We start from the raw sequence: 21,178 nt of genomic DNA, 5'->3' as shown, positions 1-21,178 counted from the left end.
TAACAAGAGAAAAATATGTTTATATACTAGGTTTAAGTGACAAAACCTAGTTTTACAAGGATTTCTATTTCTAAGCCCAACCCAATAAGGAATTAATAACTTAAAGAAATCTTATAACGGCTATACATGGAAAAAGCTCAAACCGGCTACAGCGGTCAGCAGGACCCCTGAATGCGTCTGTGTAACCCAATAATACTGAGGTCTATTACATACCCTACCAATTCAATGGATTAGATCGGTCACAATTTTGATCGATAATCACTTTGTGGACTCTAGATAACCTATCCAGATAGTTAAAATCTTATTGTCGGACTACAGGACTAGGGGTTAACATACATTAAACTAATACTACTGATAAATTACAACTCTTTGCAAACAAACACAAATCTAAATTTGCGCCAAGATTGTGAATTTTCCTGTCAACTTTTGCGTAGTTGGCTGATAATGACACAATCTACAAAACTTCCCCTTTATAGAACTGCGATAGCACAACAAAGAATCAATCACCCTTTCGAAATTGACCCCTTGTCTTCCCACAGAAAAAAAAAAATGCAGCAATCAAATAACTGTATTGAGAAATGAGAATGTTGACCTACTCAAACAATCAATCTCTTGTTCTATTTTGTTTCTAATAGCTTTCTTTCAAGTTCTTTCTCATGTTTATGTTTTTTAAATGCAATATGGTAAGACTTTGTTTGTCCTATTATCTGGTTATTTATTTTAGTGATGTAAGATGAGCCACCAACCTCATGTTTGTTTCCTTGTCACTGTATTTCAGTAATTAGAGTCTCAAGCCACAGTTCCTCTCTGGCTCTCACCATTTTTAACTTCGATTAAAGAATTCAAGTCAATGTCTATTGTGCAAGTTCAGGCTACTTAGTTGAGTTGTCACCACGGAATTAAACAATCAACACAAATTAACTAGTACCAATCTGCCATTCTCATATCAAATTTAGGCAAGCACAAAATGGATCCGAAAGGTAAGTATTGTCTGGAGATAACATCGATCACAAGTATCCACAAATCTATAAACAAGCATGTATACTACTCATTGAGCTTTTTCGGTTACAAATACATGAAACGAAAGATATGGACATAGTACATACTGATAATGTGCAGGGGAATTGCCCCATTGTTTACATTATTACAAGAAACAGACGCTACAAAAGCTTTGTATAGCTGAATTACAAGGTCACTTTGGGAACACGCATGCCGAATCCACGCTTTATCTTCTCAACTCTGTTCACAAGTGCCAACGTTAAACAACTTATCAGTGAGAAAACAAGTATGGTGGTTTTGAAAGTAAATTTTACAACCTAACGCATATCTATCCATGAAAATATGCGGTCACTAGAATATTACTCAAAACGAAATGAAAATTACTGAACTGTAAGTCAGCTGGCTAATTGGATTTATCTAATTACGCTAATATATGATTTTCTAAAAACTGGGAACCTAAAATGTTGATATGTTTTTCATAGATTCAGTACTCGTAAGATTTTGTTGCATACTTCCTAACAAAGTTTCAAGGGCATATTATAATCACTTGTTAATGATCGCAAGACTTACGTTGGAGCGAGTTTGCCAAGGTTATCTAATTCTTTACCAGAGTCCTCATCCACAACTCTCCCAGAAAACTCAACAATGTAACTCTTATCTCTCGTAATTGGTAGTCCTCTGCTAGCAAGTAGGTCCAAATCTGTCTGATGAAGCTCTCTACCATTTACAAATACACCTGTGTTTCCAGCAGCACAATTTTCTGGCATGGGGTAATCGAATTCTTCGATAAATGGCTGCAGAACAACAGGAACATTTATGCATATATAGACGTGACATTGTTACTAAATAAAAAATTATAAACCAAGAATTCAATTGATCTCACAATAAGTATGCCCGAGCAAGGTTGGCCCACCACACCCCAGAAACCAACTCGAAAATCATACCTAATGAATGCAGATAGGAATTATAAGAACAACCATATAATTTAATCAAAAGAAAACTAAGAGAATATCACACATACATTCTTTGACAGCATCATAAACGCAGTTACTCAGAATGATCATAAATCTTCTGATTATGCCTTAATTAGACAACCAATTTTGAATATACACATGCTTCATTTTTGAGTAAAGAAGTAATTCACTCCTAATTGCACTGTGTATTCACCTTACACTGAAGATATATACTAATAAAGTTAAGCACACTGAAAAATATATTTAAGGAATTAAAAACATTATGTGACCCAATAAACTCACCAGTAATCTCCAGGTTCAATCGGACCAGCAAGCTTTTCAGCTTTCTTAACCAAACGATTTGGTATAAGCTGCCCATTAACTGAAACATTAGGTCTTTCATTCCCACTGTTTTGATTAGATCTTGAGAAATCTCTAAAGCTTTTCTTGATAAGACCTATCAAGAAGGTTTTTTGCCCCTTCTTGTTTCTGGGTTGGTCTTCTTCTCTGCTTACATCAGAGTCATGAGACACATATTCGTTGAAAGATACTTGCACCTTAGTTTCCATTGCTGCATCGTTCTCACCAGAATGTTGGCAGGAAACATTGTTAAGGATAACTTTCTCTTGATCTAACCGTTTACTCCTGTTTCCCCTCCCAGTATTGCTCACTGAACGGATAGAAAAGAAATCATCAAGATGATCACTGAAATTTGAACCCGCAATTGTTGGCGAGATGTTCTCTTTGGAAGGCAGCTCATAAGAATTGGAAACATCTCTGTGGACAATTACACTATCTGGGCTCTTCGCTTCCTCAGTAGAAATAGAAGATGAAGATGAACAGCCTTGCAGTTTCTCAGATTCACCCAAGTTCAACATTGGGCCTCCTGATTGGAAATTCTGTTTGGTATCAGCAGAGTGAAAATAAGAACCAGCATTATCAAAATCAACAGAGCAGGAGTTCATGCCATCAGCATTTGAGTAACCATAAGAAATTATGTTTCTGTTAAATAGGCCACAAGGACCATCATCAGCTTTGCCAGATATCCGCTCAGTTTTGGTAGCAACAGAAATTATGAGACTCTTGTTCTTCTTTTCACTTGAGTAGATAGTTGAGCAACAACCACATTGTATTTTCTGCATATTATTTGCCATTTTCATGACTTTCCTTGGCAATTTTAGCAGCTCTAAACAATTAGAGCATGTTATAAATGGAGCACCACCTGCTATGGGACGAGAAAGCCGCCTATTCCCATGGGCTGCCACCACTCTTCTTGGACGACTGTGATAAAAACCTTCAACATCTGAATCAATGTCAGCTGGCCATCTTGTGTGGGACTGAGGATCTTGAGAGTGCAATGGAGGAGGATTGGCACCTAGAGGATCATAATTCCTTGGACCAAGTGTAACAGATCTGATATGATGGTAGGAATTGGATCTCCTTTGGTCCTTTACAAACCTTCTATTGCTAAAACTAGAGCCAGTGGCTTTTGGAGGAACTTGCCAATTTTCGTTGCAGCAGTGTAAACATGAGCATGCAGGCTGATGAAAAAATGGTTCCTGTGAATGGGATACGAGAACATCATGATTGAAATCCATGTACCGCCCTGAAATGTAGTCAGGAGGTAGTTGTTGCGGGTATTGGAGGGATGTTTGATTGGGCGGCCACCGGAGCATTTGTGACTGAAAATAATTCTCATAGTTGGACCCTGGGATCATAGTTGGGGCATGCCTCGGAGGAGCATAGAAGTTATGCAAATCCAAGTCATGATCATTCATAAAAGGAGCAGGTCCACGGCTATGTCTGAAATTAGGCGGTCTTGGGACATGGTTACCCCTGGCAAATGGTTGAGTTGAAACATTAAGAGCAGCACGCCTACAATTAGACTCAGGAGGAGCCATTTTCTTGTCATCTAGAATTGTTTCTTTTGGTTTATCCTCTAATCTACTGATTTGTTCCTTCAACTCATTCAACTTCCTAAGAATTTCAGGTTGGTTCGGTTCTAAGTTTTCAACTATATTAGGCCTATCCTGGTACCCAAAGTTCTTCATTGGTTTACCATACCTATGGGCTGAATTAGGCTTGTAGTTTGAAGGTCCTGCATCAGCAAAAATTTTGGATTGAACTGAAACTTCTCTGGCATCTTCATCAAAACCCCAAAACCCCACTCTTTCTACACCTGATTTGTCCACTACCACCCTTGAATTCATGAGCTCTGCAGAATTTTTGGATTTGGCTGAAACTTCTCCAATTCCTTTTACCACACTAGAATTAACAAAATTAGACCTATTCAAGTTCAAATCCTGATCATCTCCACCAACCAAAACGTCAACTGGGTGCTTCGGAGACTGAACGGGTATATCAACATTCTCAATTTCTATCTCAGGATTACTTTGATTGAGTCTCAAACCATTTTTATCTTCCCCAGCATCGATTTCCTCATTAACAATTAAGACCTCTTTGTCTTCTGTTCTTGAAGAAGAAACACTAACTGAATTAACATTTCCTTCTACCAAAATTTTATCTTTTCTCCTACTGACCTCAACCCCATCACCCTCCTTCTCAGTCTCGGAGGAATTGCCTAAACTACCACTCGCTTTTTGTGACACAGTTTCAAGATTTGCGTCACTCTCTACATTCTTTTCCCTATCAGATCTCTCCCACAATCCATCACTTGCCAACACTTTCTTCTTCGCTGCATCATCAACACAACAACTTAAGTTCACACATAAGCCCAATTGGCTGGTTGGCTTTTCTTAGAAACCAAAGAAAGAACAATAAACAAAAGCAAAACTTCACAACATGTTGGAGACATCAGTCCAAATCGAAAAGAACAAAGCATGGAACAGACAGATGTCAAAACTATAGTAAATTTTCTTCCATTTTCCTTTGATTTCTCAGCCAAACAAACAAAGCAAAGAAAACTACGAAAAATAAACGTTAATGGTAAGAAATAGAGAAACACTTACCTCTAAGAACAGTACCACATCCTCCACACTCATATACAGAGTAGTCCGAGTACTCTGGAAGCAAATTCCCACACTTTGGGCAACGAACTAGCCGAATCTTGGATGCTTCAGCCATTTTAACGCATAAAAAATGACGACCCAAAATCTTAAAACGGATCAAATTCTGTAACGAGTATGAACAACCTCAGTTCACAACAAACACTTAAGACAATAACATAACAATGACCTCTTCTACTATAAGATCAAAAAAACAAATCTTCGAAACCGACAACAGAAACAACTCAAAACATTAAAAGTAAGTGTATAAAAAAAAAGTTTTGACATGTATAAGATTCTATATTGAGTTTCTTTTTGTTTGTGAACATTGAGGTTTGAATGAATTTCCCACATTTTTCTTGTTTGACAAACAAAACCAGGAATATGACATGATTACAAATCCAATTAAGATTTAAGAAACTTGGACCGTGACTTACAATAAACAAGAAGACAAACAACAAACTTGTCTCTTTTTTGGCTTTTTGTTTTCTCGGCAGAGAAAACGATAAGAAAATATATATAGAGAGAGGAAAAAAAAAAAAAAAAAAAACTAAGATTCTTTAGTTTCCCATAAAAGGAATAGTTTGGAGGGAAGTAATAACCTACACAATTACCAACAATTTTCCTGGAAAATGGACAGGAAAGTGAGATGTATGGTTAACACAAGGAGTGAGTTAGACGGTAACATATTGGACTTTCTGTAATTTGAATAACAAATACTGTAGGTAAGGCTTTGTATTGTATGCTAGCTGGTTTTTGAAAAAGCAGTGATGTGTTTGGTGTTGACGAAAGGCAGGACTCGCCTTGAGGATTGAAGAAAATAGACAGACATTTACACACTGTGATTGGGATTTTTCATTTTTGGTTGCTTGGGCCTTGGAATTTTTGAAATAAACTTGTGGCAGAGAATCACGGAAGCTCAAGACCATGTCAAATACTTTTTAAAGGATCCTTTCCAGTGTATCAGACTTATCAGTAAATTTGTATATGAATTAAAAACATATTTAAATATTCATTGAATAATTAAATATTGTCAAATGAGTTCAGGCTCCAAGATTTGCTGCTCATTAACATTCTCTCAAGAATCTTATAATGCAAACAGACTCACCTGCACCAAATTTTTTTTATTTTTTTTTTGGATTATATTAAAGTAAATTGACTTTGTCGCAGGCAGATTGATTAAATTATAATTGACATATGATAATCAATGGGTGGGCTGGGGGGGTCAGCTTCCAGAAAAGCTTGTTTAGTTTACTGATTTATATTTCATTTTCTCCAATCAATTTAGTAAATTCATCCTTCTTTTAATTGCTTAATTGACAAGGGTAATTATCTTGCAGTCTTTATCACGAATATAATTAAATTTTCTACGGTGTTGAAATTTTCTATGGGGTTGATTTCTTATCTAACAAGTTTGATAGTAAAAGAACAAAATGAAGTTTTATAAACTTTATTGAATTCGAGTCTTCACAAGTTGAGTGACTTATTTGGTCGTCAACTTCAGAGTCCTGACGTACAAACAAATCCGAACACTCCATAAAAAAAAAATAAAAAAAAAAAGTTGAGGGAGGACACTAGGTAAATGTCAAAATACGAGCTGTTCTTGGCTTCTTGCCAACAGCAGATCTCATTATTCACGTTTTAAAGGAAAGAAAAGGCTGGCATTTTGTGTTGCGAGTCTCAGAACTAATCATGTGGCAAACAACTAAGACCCTCCTGTTCATTGCAAGCGCAATCTGAAGGTTAGTATAATATACCCGTTTTGATTAAGTAATCCAGTGGTCAAAATGTGCCATGACAGACTTCTTTCTTATCAATATTTGAATGGACTCAATATTGGAGAATGGTGGGTCAGAGGCCTTTTATAAAGATGGGCTCAAGCCCAATAAGGGACATTAATCGTACTAAAATACTAAGACTGTGTTTGTTACATTATTCAAAATCCTGTCCAATCTAATCATATTCAAAATATATATATTTGTTTCAATATTCTTAAACTCAAACTCTATTTTATTAAACTCAAAATATTTAGATTTTTTTAATTATCTATGTTTGTTAATTTAACTAAACACCTTCAACGATTAAAGTTTATAAAGTGACAAAATCACTTTCACCCACCCATATATTCTCGACAGCCTGTCACCACAGTCGAAAGGCGGCTAGAATTTATCATAATAGCGCACGACGAGCTAGATTTGGTAGTTTGATGGCTAGATCTGGTCGTCAACGACGTTAAATATTTTCAAAAAATATTTTCCAAAAATTTACCGAACACATTTTTTAATTCAAATCTTATTCTTATAATAATAACTCAACTTCACTTTTTCAAAAATACAATTCTAAATACTCTACCAAACACAGTCTAATAATTTTGTAACATGATTTCACGACCATTGATTAATGATAATTAACATTTAAGGAAATTGATTGAGATAATATCTCAACTAATCCTTTGGGACGCTAAAATTATTGATCAAGTGAGAGTTTCAATGATTACCCTTATTCATAATTGAGGAGATATAAGAACTCACGGTATCTTTGATAATACAAATAAGAATCCGTATCGAACCACCACCCAGAAATAGTTTCTTAATTGCTCTGTTAGCTTACACTTATATGTCATTCATATATTCTCGCTCTTTTTCATTCTTCTATAATCTTCTAGTAATCTTTTGGGTCTTTCCCGATTTAGCTAAAACAGATTTTTTGTTGGTTCAATTCGACAGTAAGAACTAAGACGCACACAAATCTGATAAGCACCAAGTATTTATCTTATATATTTGTGAGCTTTGCATTGGATGCCATGAATAAGACATCTTAGCAAGACTTCCTTTTTCATAATCAGCCCATTTAAAAGTGGCCATGGCTTCGTTTTCTGGAACAATCAAGACGGCACACGTATGCTTTGGTTCCATCACCTTCCATTAGACAAATTCTGTTTCTATTTTAAACCAGGAAAACTACAGCTTCAACTTGTAGCGAAAGAAAACATGAAACGGGTTCCATATATATTCCTTTTCCCTTCTAGGCAGAATTAATAAAGATTTATTTCATTCCCCTCTTACTAATATCTATAGTAAGAAAATGCTACAATGATAGTTCCAAACATTGTGTATGTTAAGAGATCGTATAACAAAAAGTATATATTTGAAATTAATAATATAGGAATATAATCACACAATATAAAAAGATACAATATTTATATGGTTTGATATAACTAAGATAACAGCTGAAAATGACCAGATCGTTTCCAGGCCAGTTATATTGCAAAGTGTAAAGCTAAATTAATGGAATCGTGAATAATTAGAATCGTCAAAATGAAGGCAAATAAAATCCAAGAAAGATGGATGTGTTTGTGGATGACACCGTATCCTAAAAGAAATCTTTGAAAAATAGCGATTTTTAGCATTAATATTGGCCACGTGTCAATATATTTGTAGTTGGATTTGGACAAAGACATGAATGGAAGAAAAAAAATATGTGGAGCTGTCGAGCAGATGGTCATTTTTCGAAATTGCCGGTAAGTTTGGCTTCCAGTTAAACGACAGTGACATACACATGACCCTCCAGATAAGCCCTTGAAAGGAGGAAATGCTTATCTGAACACATTTTATGCTAAAGCTACCATCACCCATGCCAAATAGACCAATTGACAGACAGCAAATCTTCATCTTCGCCATTAGCAGCAACTAACTCTGCCACTTGGCCATCACATTTTGCTGTAATACAAATGAATTTGCGCAGCAAAAATCGTACAAACTTTTAAAATATCATTTTACTATCCAAATTTATATTTCATTTTCGACTCCGACATCGTTGCTATCCCATACCATCACAATTTTTTTTCACAATCATCACTCACCAAAACCCCTCAAACCTTACTCTTGTCAACAATCGAGCGATTATGATTTACTAGAGGTGTTCGGTTCCGGGTACTCTGTATTTTTTGAAAAAATTGGAACCGACGGTTCCTTGAAATTTGGAACCAGAACCAAAACCGACGGTTCTGGTTCCTAGGTACCCAAAATCAGAATCTGTAACAACGGTTCGGATTCGGATTCTGGGTACCTTGTAAAATTACATGACCCCCCAAAAGTTTTTAAAATGACAAAAAAATACTTAAAAACTTACAAATACCCCCCCTCCCCTGGCACTTGTTAACAAAAATAAAATTACAAATTATAAATTTAAAATTACAAACTCCATTACTTTGTAAAGGTAGATTCTCAAAAATAAAACCAACTTACTTTAAATGTTATGAAATATAAATATAAATGTATTCACATTACTTTTTCTACAAAAGTTTGTATTAATCACCCTAATCTTTAATTTTATTTTATATTAGTCTCGGTTCCTGATTCCTGATTCCTGATTCCTGATTCCTGATTTCTGATTCCTGATTCCTGATTCCTGGTTCTGGTTCTGGTTCTGGTTCTGGTTCTGGTTCCTAAGTATAGGAATCGGAACCAGAACCGTAAAATAACGGTTCCAAAAATTTGGAATCGGAACCTACCCGTTGACGGTCGGTTCTGGAAAGAAACCAGAACCAAACCCTGGGCACCCGCCAGTTCCTGTTCCAACCGGTTCTTTTGAACACCCCTAGGATTTACACAGCCACCCTTCCCAAGTCAAATTCCAATCAATCCCAACCACCAAAATCTAACTTTTCACTACTAAAAGACTTATTGACCTCTCCTCTTCAAAAACCCTAACAACCTGAACCGAGTTTGCTCTTTGTTAGCCGTTATAATATAAATGTGGTAATAAAGTGATATTTTAAAAGTCTATAAGTGAAAAAGTGTCATTAAACTATTATTTAGGTGGAAAAAAGTCATTAACTTTATGTTATTAAGCAAAGCAGTGAAGTGTTGCATTAGAGATTTATTATAGGTTAAATACTTGAAAGTGATTGATAGCAAAGTTGTACCATAAGGGGGAAATTGTGAAAAAAAAATGTCTATCGAAGAATGATATAGAACATGAAGCTACAAACTCCCAAGTAGTGGGAATAGACCAAGACTCTAACTATGGATTTATTGAAGAATAATTACACAACTTTAAATAGATATGATATACTTAAGGGCATCTCCAAAATAGCGTGAAACTTACCTCTAACCCAGAGCCAATTTTTGCACCAATTTGGTGCCCATCTACATGCCACGTTCATGCACACCAATTTGGCATGGCACTGTTCAAATAGTTTTTTTTTATTTAAATTTTGTTATTTGTATTTAAATTAATTTAATTATTATTTATATTAATATTTATAATAATTACATAATTCACGATCCACGTGGTCAAAAAAAATAATTTATTTGCAATAAAACAATAAGGATGTAGAAAAGATGTGGAACGTCTTTAGAGTTCTCCAATCGCGGTTTGCAATTGTGGGAGGACCGACACGTTTTTGAGAAAAAAAAATATATTACATGATATAATGACTGCGTGTATTATTATGTACAACATAATAATCGAGGATGATCGTAATGTTGATGTATCGATTTAAAATCAAATGGAAGCGCCAACTCCCGAAGTTGAAATTGTCATAGTATGAAATGTTTGATTTAAATTTTCTTCTCACATAGACAAATCAAGGATACAGAGCTCACCATACTTTTCGAAATGCATTATTGATCATTTGTGGGAAGAATATACTAATTCGGAAAATTAAATTTCTATCAATATAGAATTTACTTTTGTGTTGTTGTTGTTTTTTTTTTTTTTTTTTTTTTTTTTGTATCATTTATATTAGAAGAAATTTTTCTATATTAAATGTAATGTTTATTTGATTAAATAAATGTTTGATTTTATTAAATTTGTATAATTTTCAAAGTAATTATTATTTAATAAAAATATCATTTCCAATATTTAATTAATATATATAAAAATAATGAGTGAAATAGATTAATTGTTGATTATTACAATAAAAGAAAAAGAAAAAGAATATTTTATATTCTTTTTGGTGTAATATTTGATGCAATGGGTTAGAGATGTAATAGACACACCAATCTGGTGCAATGGGTTGGAGATGGTCTAAGAGTAAACGATTTTTTCCCACGCAATCTTTGCCTTAAAGACACCTTTCCACCCAAAAAATTTCAAAATATCACTTTTCCCGTCCAAAGTTAATGTTATGTTACTAACCAAAGTTGATTTCGATGGTGAAAATTTTCTCTATTACCACCATTTGAACTTTTGGTCTCCTCTCTATAAAATCCCTCTCACTCTCACATTTGATTTCTCACCGATTGTCGGCTACCACAAAACTAGTTTTCTGTTCTTAACTAACTTTCGGTTGATTCCAATCACGAATATTCAATCGGTTACTATCATTTGACCTATTGACCTCCACTCTACAAAAACCCTCATACCCTGACTTATAGTAACTCGCTGAACGTTGGTTGAAAAAGTGAAATGTATTTTGGATATTAACAGAATATAAACATTGGATGAGAAAATAATATTTTGAAACTTTTTTTTGAGTGAAATAGTATTGGTAAGGCAAACCTTTGTAGGGAAAAAGTCATTTACCCTATACTTAAATATAATAATTTATAAATATGTTAATGGACAAATCACAGAGACATCACATTGATTGTATAAAATGTCATGTATTTTAATTATCCGAAAAAAATATTAGCTTGACTTGACTGTCACACTCTCCCCATGAATTATGATACACGAGATGATTTGAAAGGACCCTAGATCCAACTGCCTCCAATGAAATGAACCTAAAATTAAAATAAAATTACTTAAAACTTTTGTTTTGTTTTAAATTCCCTTACCCTAATTATACCCTCACAAACCCAGCGCGTCGATAGTACAACTGAGTTCTGTTTTATTTTCCTTTTCCTTTTTAAATAAAAGAAAAAAAATAAATTTTATATTATTGATATAAATATATATAAACCTATGCGAAATGTTTTTTGTGTTTGAACAGCGCCTCCGCCCTCACTTTCACTTGGTGTCTCTCTGAAACCTCAACAAATGATAACTCCGTTTTAAATCAAAAAAAATAAAAAAAAAATTACAACGATCGCCGGCCACCGGTCAACGCCGTGAGTTTGACCAAGGAGCTTAGGTCTGTGTTTTTTCTTTTTTACTTTTATTGGAACAAGGATGGCGTCCAGAGAAGATGTGAAGAGGAGTGAGGCCGCGGTTTCGACAATCGTGAATCTTGCTGAAGAGGCCAAGCTCGCCAGTGAAGGAGTGAAAGCGCCAAGCCACGCGCTTCTTTCTATCTCCAAGTCTCTCGTCGCCGGTGGCATCGCCGGTGGAGTGTGAGTCTCCTTTGATCTATTTTTATTTTCCTTGTTTTTGTTACGAAGTTTATTCATTCATGACAGTGTTGTTGAGTTTATTGTTCAATAAATTTATAATTTCAGTTTTTATGAATATATTTCTACTCGGTTTTTCATTAAACTTGCTCTTGTTTTTACTATGTAAATTATTTAACTGTAGCATTGCTAGATATAAATTAATGTTTCATAAATATCATACTTAATCGTAGTGATCACTTCACATTGCCTTCACAAAATTTAACTGTTGTAAAATGCACACTTGTAGTGAATTTTTTAAATATTATAATTAGCAATTCGATTGTCGAATTTTATCTTAATCGACTATCTGTTGTAGGTCGCGTACTGCTGTTGCCCCCTTGGAGAGATTGAAAATTTTGCTGCAGGTAGTTTATCATTATAATTTGTCTATTAAGTTATATTATCTTATATTTGTTAAGAGTAATAGAATTTGGTTCTGAAATATGCAGGTTCAAAATCCTCATAGTATAAAATACAATGGAACAATTCAGGGCTTGAAATATATATGGAGAACTGAGGGTTTTAGAGGGTTGTTTAAAGGCAATGGCACTAATTGTGCTCGCATTGTTCCAAACTCAGCAGTCAAGTTCTTTAGTTATGAGGAAGCATCTAAGTATGTTCTGGTGCTTCCTTTTCCTCTGGATTAGTATATTATTACTGATTTATAGTGGCATTTGTTTTAGTATTTAGGATGCAAATGCTTTTTCATCTTTTACTAGAAACTAGAAACTAGAAACTATTATGTAGGCATTAGAAATTTGTAGCACTTGTCCATTCGATTTGATAAATTAACACTCTCTTCTTACTTTTTGTAAATAGGGGTATTTTATGGTTTTACCGCCAACAATCTGGAAATGGTATGAATCCTATTTTCTCAATTTCTTTCTTACTTTCTTTCTTCTACCTCTCTCATTGCTCTGAATTCATTTTGTGAACTCTCACGACGTTTATAACCAATTGCTATTCTTCAGTTTCAAAGTTTAATTGTTTTTTTGATGTTGAGTTTGGTGCATATGTATTGACATAATGTAGCGGGTTTGGTGTAAATGATTTGTTTGTGCATCAGTACGTTTTGTGTGTGTATGTGTGAGTGTAGAATATTTTGATATTGTTTAAGCTGAACTTACATATATAAGATTTTTAGTCACAAAATGAGTTTTTGGGAATGGATCTTATCTTTTATGCTATATTTTTTGTTGGCTTGAATTGTTGGTTTTTCTCGTATATTGCAAAGTGTAAAGCTAAATTAATGGAATTGTGAATAATTAGAATCGTCAAAATGAAGGCAAATAAAATCCAAGAAAGATGGTTGTGTTTGTGGATGACACCGTATCCTAAAAGAAATCTTTGAAAAATAGCCATTTTTGGCATTAATTTTGGCCACGTGTCAATATATTTGTTGTTGGATTTGGACAAAGACATGAATGGAAGAAAAAAAATATGTGGAGCTGTCGAGCAGATGGTTATTTCTCGAAATTGCCCATAAGTTTGGCTTCCAGTTAAACGACAGTGACATACACATGACCCTCCAGATAAGCCCTTGAAAGGAGGAAATGCTTATCTCAACACATTTTATGCTAAAGCTACCATCACCCATGTCAAATAGACCAATCGACAGACAGCAAATCTTCATATTCACCATTAGCGGCAACTAACTCTGCCACTTGCCCATCACATTTTGTACCATTAAAAATCGTTATTGAATTTATGCTAAGGTCCTCCTTACCCATGATTTACTGAACAAAACCTTGCCCTAATCTTGGTAAAGAAACGATTTAGGCTGATTTTCATACAATTGAAAAAAAAAAATATATATATATATATATAGAGAAGAGTATTTTAATTATTTTGTTATGGAAATTTTTTATAAGCACATTATATTCAATAATTTTTTTCTATTTTCTTTATTATAATTATATCAAAGTTTATTTCATTTATTTCTATGAGATCCCTGTAATACAAATGAATTGGCGCAGCAAAAATCGTGAAAACGGGATTGCAAAAAGCAATACAAGCACTATGTTATTGAGTAAACAACTTTTTCCCATCCAAATAATGGTTTAATGATATTTTTCCACTTACAAATTTTTAAAATATCATTTTATTATCCAAATTTATATTTTATTTCTGACTCTGGCATCGTTGCAACCCCATACCACCACTATTTTCTTTCCCGATCATCACTCACCAAAACCCCTCAAACCCTACTCTTGCCAACAATCGAGCTATTAAGATTTACGCAGCCACCCTTCTCAAGTCAAATTCCAATAAATCTCAACTACCAAAATCTAACTTTCCACTACTCAAAGACTTATTGACCTCTTCTCTTCAAAAGTATCAACAATCTAAATTGAGTTTGCTCTTTGTTAACTGTCAGAATATAAATTTGGGTAATAAAATAGTATTTTAAAAATTTATGGGTAGAAAAGTGTCAATGAACTATTATTTGGGTGGAAAAAAGTCATTAACATTATGTTATTAGGCAAAGCGTCGAAGTGTTGCGTCAGAGATTTCTTACAAGGTAAAATACTTGAAAGTGATTGATAGCAAAGTTGTACCATAAGGGTGAAAAAAATGTCTATCGAAGAATGATATAGAACATGAAGCTACAAACTCCCAAGTAGTGGGAATACACCAAGACTCTAACTATGGATTTATTGAAGAATAATTACACAACTTTAAATAGATATGATATACTTAAGGGCATCTCCAAAATAGCGTGAAACTTACCTCAACCAGCGCCAATATTTGCACCAATTTGGAGCTCATCTACAGTACCACTTGTTCAAACAGTAAAAAAAAATATTTAAATTTTGTTATTTGTATTTAAATTAATATTTATAATAATTATATAATTCGCGATTCACGTGGTCCCAAAAAAAATTATTTGCAATGAAACAAGAAGGATATAGAAAATACGTGAAACGTGCGTTTGAAGTTCTCCAATCGCGGTTTGCAATTGTGGCAAGACCGACATATTTTTGAGGAAAAAAAATGTATTACATGATATAATGATTGTGTGTATTATTATACACAACATGACAATCGAGGATGATCGTAATGTTGATGCATCGATTGAGAATCAGATGGAAGCGCAAACTCCCGAAGTTGAAATTGTCGTAGATGAAAATGTCTGATTTCAAAATTTTCTTGCTCGACATAGACAAATCAAGGATACATAGGCTCACCATACTCTTCGAAATGCATTAATTGATCATTTGTAGGAAAAATATACTAATTCGGAAAATTAAATTACTATCAATATGGAATTTTACTTTTGTGTAGTTGTTGTTTTTTTTTTTTGTATCATTTTATATTAGATGTAATGTTTTTCTATATTAAATGTAATGTTTAGTTGATTAAATAAATACTTAATTTTATTAAATTAGTATAATTTTCAAAGTAATTATTATTTAATAAAAATATCATTTCCAATATTTAATTAATATATACAAGAATAATGAGTGAAATAGATTAATTGCTGATTATTATAATAAAAGAAAAAGAAAAAGAACATTCTAAAGAATATTCTTTTTGGTGTAATATTTGGTTGAAGATGACCTAAGAGTAATAGACTTTTTCCCACCCAATGTTTGCCTTAAAGATACTTTTTCACTCAAAAAGTTTCAAAATATCACTTTTCCATCCAAAGTTAATGCTCTGTTACTAACCAAAGTTGATTCCGACGGTAAAATTCTCTCTATCACCACCATTTGAACTTTTGGTTTTCTCTCTATAAAATTTCTCTCACCTCACACTTGATTTCTCATCGATTATCGGCCACCACAAAACTAGTTTCCTGTTCTTAACTAACTTTCAGTTTATTCCAATCACGAATATTCAATCGGTCGCCACCAGTCAATCTGTTAGCCTCCATTCTATAAAAAATCCTTTTACTCTGGCTTATAGTAACTCGTCGAACGTCTGTTGAGAAACTCTGGCTTATAGTAACTCGTCGAATGTCCGTTGAGAAAGTGAAATATATTTTAGATATTAATACAATATAACCATTGGATGAGAACGTAATATTTTAAAACTTTTTAGATGAAAAAGTATCTTTATGGCAAACCTTGGTAGAGAAAAAGTCATTTACCCTATATAATAATTTATAAATATGTTAATGGACAAATCACCGAGACATCACATTGTTGTATAAAATGTCATGTATTTTAATTATCCGAAAAAAATATTAGCTTGACTTGACTGTCACACTCTCCCCATGAATTATGATACACGAGATGATTTGAAAGGACCCTAGATCCAACTGCCTCCAATGAAATGAACCTAAAATTAAAATAAAATTACTTAAAACTTTTGTTTTGTTTTAAATTCCCTTACCCTAATTATACCCTCACAAACCCAGCGCGTCGATAGTACAACTGAGTTCTGTTTTATTTTCCTTTTCCTTTTTAAATAAAAGAAAAAAAATAAATTTTATATTATTGATATAAATATATATAAACCTATGCGAAATGTTTTTTGTGTTTGAACAGCGCCTCCGCCCTCACTTTCACTTGGTGTCTCTCTGAAACCTCAACAAATGATAACTCCGTTTTAAATCAAAAAAAATAAAAAAAAAATTACAACGATCGCCGGCCACCGGTCAACGCCGTGAGTTTGACCAAGGAGCTTAGGTCTGTGTTTTTTCTTTTTTACTTTTATTGGAACAAGGATGGCGTCCAGAGAAGATGTGAAGAGGAGTGAGGCCGCGGTTTCGACAATCGTGAATCTTGCTGAAGAGGCCAAGCTCGCCAGTGAAGGAGTGAAAGCGCCAAGCCACGCGCTTCTTTCTATCTCCAAGTCTCTCGTCGCCGGTGGCATCGCCGGTGGAGTGTGAGTCTCCTTTGATCTATTTTTATTTTCCTTGTTTTTGTTACGAAGTTTATTCATTCATGACAGTGTTGTTGAGTTTATTGTTCAATAAATTTATAATTTCAGTTTTTATGAATATATTTCTACTCGGTTTTTCATTAAACTTGCTCTTGTTTTTACTATGTAAATTATTTAACTGTAGCATTGCTAGATATAAATTAATGTTTCATAAATATCATACTTAATCGTAGTGATCACTTCACATTGCCTTCACAAAATTTAACTGTTGTAAAATGCACACTTGTAGTGAATTTTTTAAATATTATAATTAGCAATTCGATTGTCGAATTTTATCTTAATCGACTATCTGTTGTAGGTCGCGTACTGCTGTTGCCCCCTTGGAGAGATTGAAAATTTTGCTGCAGGTAGTTTATCATTATAATTTGTCTATTAAGTTATATTATCTTATATTTGTTAAGAGTAATAGAATTTGGTTCTGAAATATGCAGGTTCAAAATCCTCATAGTATAAAATACAATGGAACAATTCAGGGCTTGAAATATATATGGAGAACTGAGGGTTTTAGAGGGTTGTTTAAAGGCAATGGCACTAATTGTGCTCGCATTGTTCCAAACTCAGCAGTCAAGTTCTTTAGTTATGAGGAAGCATCTAAGTATGTTCTGGTGCTTCCTTTTCCTCTGGATTAGTATATTATTACTGATTTATAGTGGCATTTGTTTTAGTATTTAGGATGCAAATGCTTTTTCATCTTTTACTAGAAACTAGAAACTAGAAACTATTATGTAGGCATTAGAAATTTGTAGCACTTGTCCATTCGATTTGATAAATTAACACTCTCTTCTTACTTTTTGTAAATAGGGGTATTTTATGGTTTTACCGCCAACAATCTGGAAATGGTATGAATCCTATTTTCTCAATTTCTTTCTTACTTTCTTTCTTCTACCTCTCTCATTGCTCTGAATTCATTTTGTGAACTCTCACGACGTTTATAACCAATTGCTATTCTTCAGTTTCAAAGTTTAATTGTTTTTTTGATGTTGAGTTTGGTGCATATGTATTGACATAATGTAGCGGGTTTGGTGTAAATGATTTGTTTGTGCATCAGTACGTTTTGTGTGTGTATGTGTGAGTGTAGAATATTTTGATATTGTTTAAGCTGAACTTACATATATAAGATTTTTAGTCACAAAATGAGTTTTTGGGAATGGATCTTATCTTTTATGCTATATTTTTTGTTGGCTTTTCTTATGGATTTCCTTCATCGAAAGGTGTTTTATATTTTGCATGTAATCTTTTTGTTTTTCTTTGCTGTCTTGATATCCCCCATTAATGATTGTAGTTTGGCTTATGGTCAACAAAGAATGAGACTATAGGAGGAGAAAGAAAGAAACAAAGAGAGAAAGATGATGCGAGATTTCATAGTAATTTTTTTGTTTCTCTTGCAGAAGAGGCGGAGCTCACTCCTGTACTACGCCTTGGAGCTGGTGCATGTGCTGGAATTATTGCCATGTCAGCCACTTACCCAATGGACATGGTACGAGGTCGGCTAACTGTTCAGGTATTTTTTGGAATTACCATTCGGAAAGTGAGTTTATGAGTTTGATCCCTAATCTACTCTTTCTGGTATACAAAATTTTCACCCCTCATGTAAACATTTTGATGGTTTAACTTTGTCCATGTGTTTTCACAGACAGACAAGTCACCTCGCCAGTATAGAGGAATCTTCCATGCACTGTCAACAGTCCTCAGAGAAGAAGGTCCCCGGGCTTTGTACAAAGGATGGCTTCCTTCTGTCATTGGAGTTGTAAGTAAATGTCGTGCTTTTATTGGAGGACATGTTGCAATATTAACTAAAATTTTGTTACATTCATATTTTTTGTGCATTTGCATTATAGAAGTCTACATTTACATGGTTCATGCATGTGGACTTCTGTTTTTGTGATGAGTTGCTTTTCTGATGGGGCAGGACTATGCTCTGTGTCTTTTCAACATAAACTGGAAAATTATTTTTATGTTGTTCTATATTTCATAAAAATCCTTGTCATCCTCATTTCTTTATGTCGGGGTCTTATTATATTCTATGATGTTTACAGATACCATATGTGGGTCTCAATTTTGCCGTTTATGAATCTCTGAAAGATTGGCTGATCAAATCTAAAGCATTTGGGTTAGTTGATGAGAACAATGAGTTGGGTGTGACAACTAGGCTTGCATGTGGAGCTGCTGCTGGAACTGTTGGCCAGACAGTTGCTTATCCTTTGGATGTCATTCGAAGAAGAATGCAGATGGTGGGCTGGAAAGATGCTGCTTCTGTTGTGACTGGGGATGGAAAGAGCAAGGTTGAATATACTGGCATGGTTGATACTTTTAGGAAAACAGTTCGGCACGAGGGGTTTGGAGCATTATACAAGGGTTTGGTGCCTAATTCAGTGAAGGTCAGTATAATAGCTTAGACTTAGTAATCAGCTTCATTTGATAAATTGTTCAACTCGATCATCAGTTTGAGAAATATCTATTAATTGGTAATTTGCATGGCATTAGTTCACATCTCACTGTTCTAGCGTAAATTATTTCATGCCATAGTTTCTAAGTAATCTGGTGTGCAAAAACATATAATGCTCTTCTGCATTTCCTTCAGGTGGTTCCTTCCATAGCCATTGCATTTGTGACATATGAACTGGTGAAGGATGTTCTCGGAGTTGAGATGAGGATATCTGACTGAAGCAAAGAGGTGCTCCATGATTTTCAAAAACTTCTCTGTTCATTCTGCAAGCAATTAGAATATTATAAGGGAACTGTCAGGTATTATCTAATTTGGATGTAGGGGAAAATTTAGAATCCCATATTTGGTCAATGTTGATATCCCTCCCTGGTTATACCTATTTATCAGGATCTAAACTCAACTTAGTTTTTAGTATTTATTCATACATGCAATAAAGTATTTATGAGGAAATGATGCAGCAGATGCAACCCAGTAGTTTTGTTTGGAGTTTGAAGTTAATTATTTCCCATGTCTATTTGTGACTGGTTTGTTAGTAGAATCTAATGCTCTTTGAACTTATTTGGTTCCATAACACTTTCTTTCCGCGAACTTTTGTGTATGCTTTAAGTTGGGCTTCTCGAGAATCCTTTGATTTTTTTACGACATGATAGGTGATCTATTTTATGATTCCTCTTCTTGATCATTATATTAGAAGGATAATAAAGGGGACATGTTTGTTTTCATTTTCTTTATGATAAAAATATGGGAATGGAGTTGAAAACAAAAAACATAGGAAACAACTTTTTTCATGTTTTGTGAGTTTTCGATTTATTAGGTATCCAAGTATAATACATTTTACGAGATAAAATAAAGAAGGAAATCGGAGAATGACACTGGAAACGATAGTAGACGCAACCAAAATGTTTCTGGATACTATACAGATAGGACTTTGGCTTTTTGCTGGAAGATTGATGGAAATTTCTTTGATTGATCAAGCAGTTGGATTATTAATGTTTCTGACTTCATCTATTCTGGTGGTCCTCAACAGTGTGAAATGCTATTTGATTCCTGTATGTGTGTTGTTATATCAGAATAATAATAAGATTTATATTCTTTTTGGTGTAATATTTGATGCAATGGGTTAGAGATGTAATAGACACACCAATCTGGTGCAATGGGTTGGAGATGGTCTAAGAGTAAACGATTTTTTCCCACGCAATCTTTGCCTTAAAGACACCTTTCCACCCAAAAAATTTCAAAATATCACTTTTCCCGTCCAAAGTTAATGTTATGTTACTAACCAAAGTTGATTTCGATGGTGAAAATTTTCTCTATTACCACCATTTGAACTTTTGGTCTCCTCTCTATAAAATCCCTCTCACTCTCACATTTGATTTCTCACCGATTGTCGGCTACCACAAAACTAGTTTTCTGTTCTTAACTAACTTTCGGTTGATTCCAATCACGAATATTCAATCGGTTACTATCATTTGACCTATTGACCTCCACTCTACAAAAACCCTCATACCCTGACTTATAGTAACTCGCTGAACGTTGGTTGAAAAAGTGAAATGTATTTTGGATATT

The 21,178-nt window shown here is 34.0% G+C and overlaps 2 protein-coding genes across 3 annotated transcripts; one reads left to right on the top strand and one right to left on the bottom strand.

The window, feature by feature from the left end:
• Nucleotides 1–944: 944 nt before the first annotated feature.
• On the bottom strand, nt 945–5,799 carry LOC116113512 (protein ENHANCED DISEASE RESISTANCE 4-like). The gene is made up of 5 exons (XM_031399665.1): nt 4,922–5,799; nt 2,256–4,647; nt 1,883–1,943; nt 1,570–1,793; nt 945–1,239 (listed from the first exon to the last, which is right to left on the bottom strand). Exons 1-5 carry the CDS (start codon nt 5,034–5,036, stop codon nt 1,185–1,187), a joined length of 2,847 nt encoding a protein of 948 aa, XP_031255525.1. The 5' UTR covers nt 5,037–5,799; the 3' UTR covers nt 945–1,184.
• Nucleotides 5,800–11,950: 6,151 nt separating this feature from the next.
• LOC116113500 (mitochondrial adenine nucleotide transporter ADNT1-like) lies at nt 11,951–20,200 on the top strand. Of its 2 annotated transcripts, XM_031399653.1 has the most exons (10): nt 11,951–12,237; nt 12,593–12,641; nt 12,726–12,893; nt 15,215–15,224; nt 17,731–17,745; nt 17,955–18,005; nt 18,555–18,667; nt 18,800–18,913; nt 19,203–19,544; nt 19,748–20,200. In XM_031399653.1, the coding sequence occupies exons 1-10, from the start codon at nt 12,077–12,079 to the stop codon at nt 19,829–19,831; spliced, it is 1,107 nt and encodes a 368-aa protein (XP_031255513.1). In that variant the 5' UTR covers nt 11,951–12,076; the 3' UTR covers nt 19,832–20,200. The 2 variants fall into 2 exon arrangements, with proteins under 2 accessions (XP_031255513.1, XP_031255512.1); XM_031399652.1 differs by lacking the exons at nt 11,951–12,237; nt 12,593–12,641; nt 12,726–12,893; nt 15,215–15,224 and adding exons at nt 16,824–17,109; nt 17,465–17,513 and having other exon boundaries at nt 17,598–17,761; nt 17,968–18,005.
• Nucleotides 20,201–21,178: the final 978 nt, after the last annotated feature.

The sequence above is a fragment of the Pistacia vera genome, unplaced genomic scaffold (assembly GCF_008641045.1).
Source record: "Pistacia vera cultivar Batoury unplaced genomic scaffold, PisVer_v2 Contig68, whole genome shotgun sequence".
In the NCBI taxonomy this organism is placed as follows: Eukaryota; Viridiplantae; Streptophyta; class Magnoliopsida; order Sapindales; family Anacardiaceae; genus Pistacia; species Pistacia vera.
This window is presented reverse-complemented; position numbering and strand designations above follow the sequence as displayed.

Coding starts and splice junctions, on each gene's coding strand:
- LOC116113500 (XM_031399653.1), top strand. CDS start 12,077: ATGGCGTCCAGAGAAGATGTGAAGAGGAGTGAGGCCGCGGTTTCGACA. Junction 12,642..12,725: donor GATTGAAAATTTTGCTGCAG/GTAGTTTATCAT, acceptor TGAAATATGCAG/GTTCAAAATCCTCATAGTAT. Junction 18,006..18,554: donor CCGCCAACAATCTGGAAATG/GTATGAATCCTA, acceptor TTTCTCTTGCAG/AAGAGGCGGAGCTCACTCCT.
- LOC116113512 (XM_031399665.1), bottom strand. CDS start 5,036: ATGGCTGAAGCATCCAAGATTCGGCTAGTTCGTTGCCCAAAGTGTGGG. Junction 4,648..4,921: donor ATGTGGTACTGTTCTTAGAG/GTAAGTGTTTCT, acceptor TTGATGATGCAG/CGAAGAAGAAAGTGTTGGCA. Junction 1,944..2,255: donor ATTGAACCTGGAGATTACTG/GTGAGTTTATTG, acceptor TGCATTCATTAG/GTATGATTTTCGAGTTGGTT.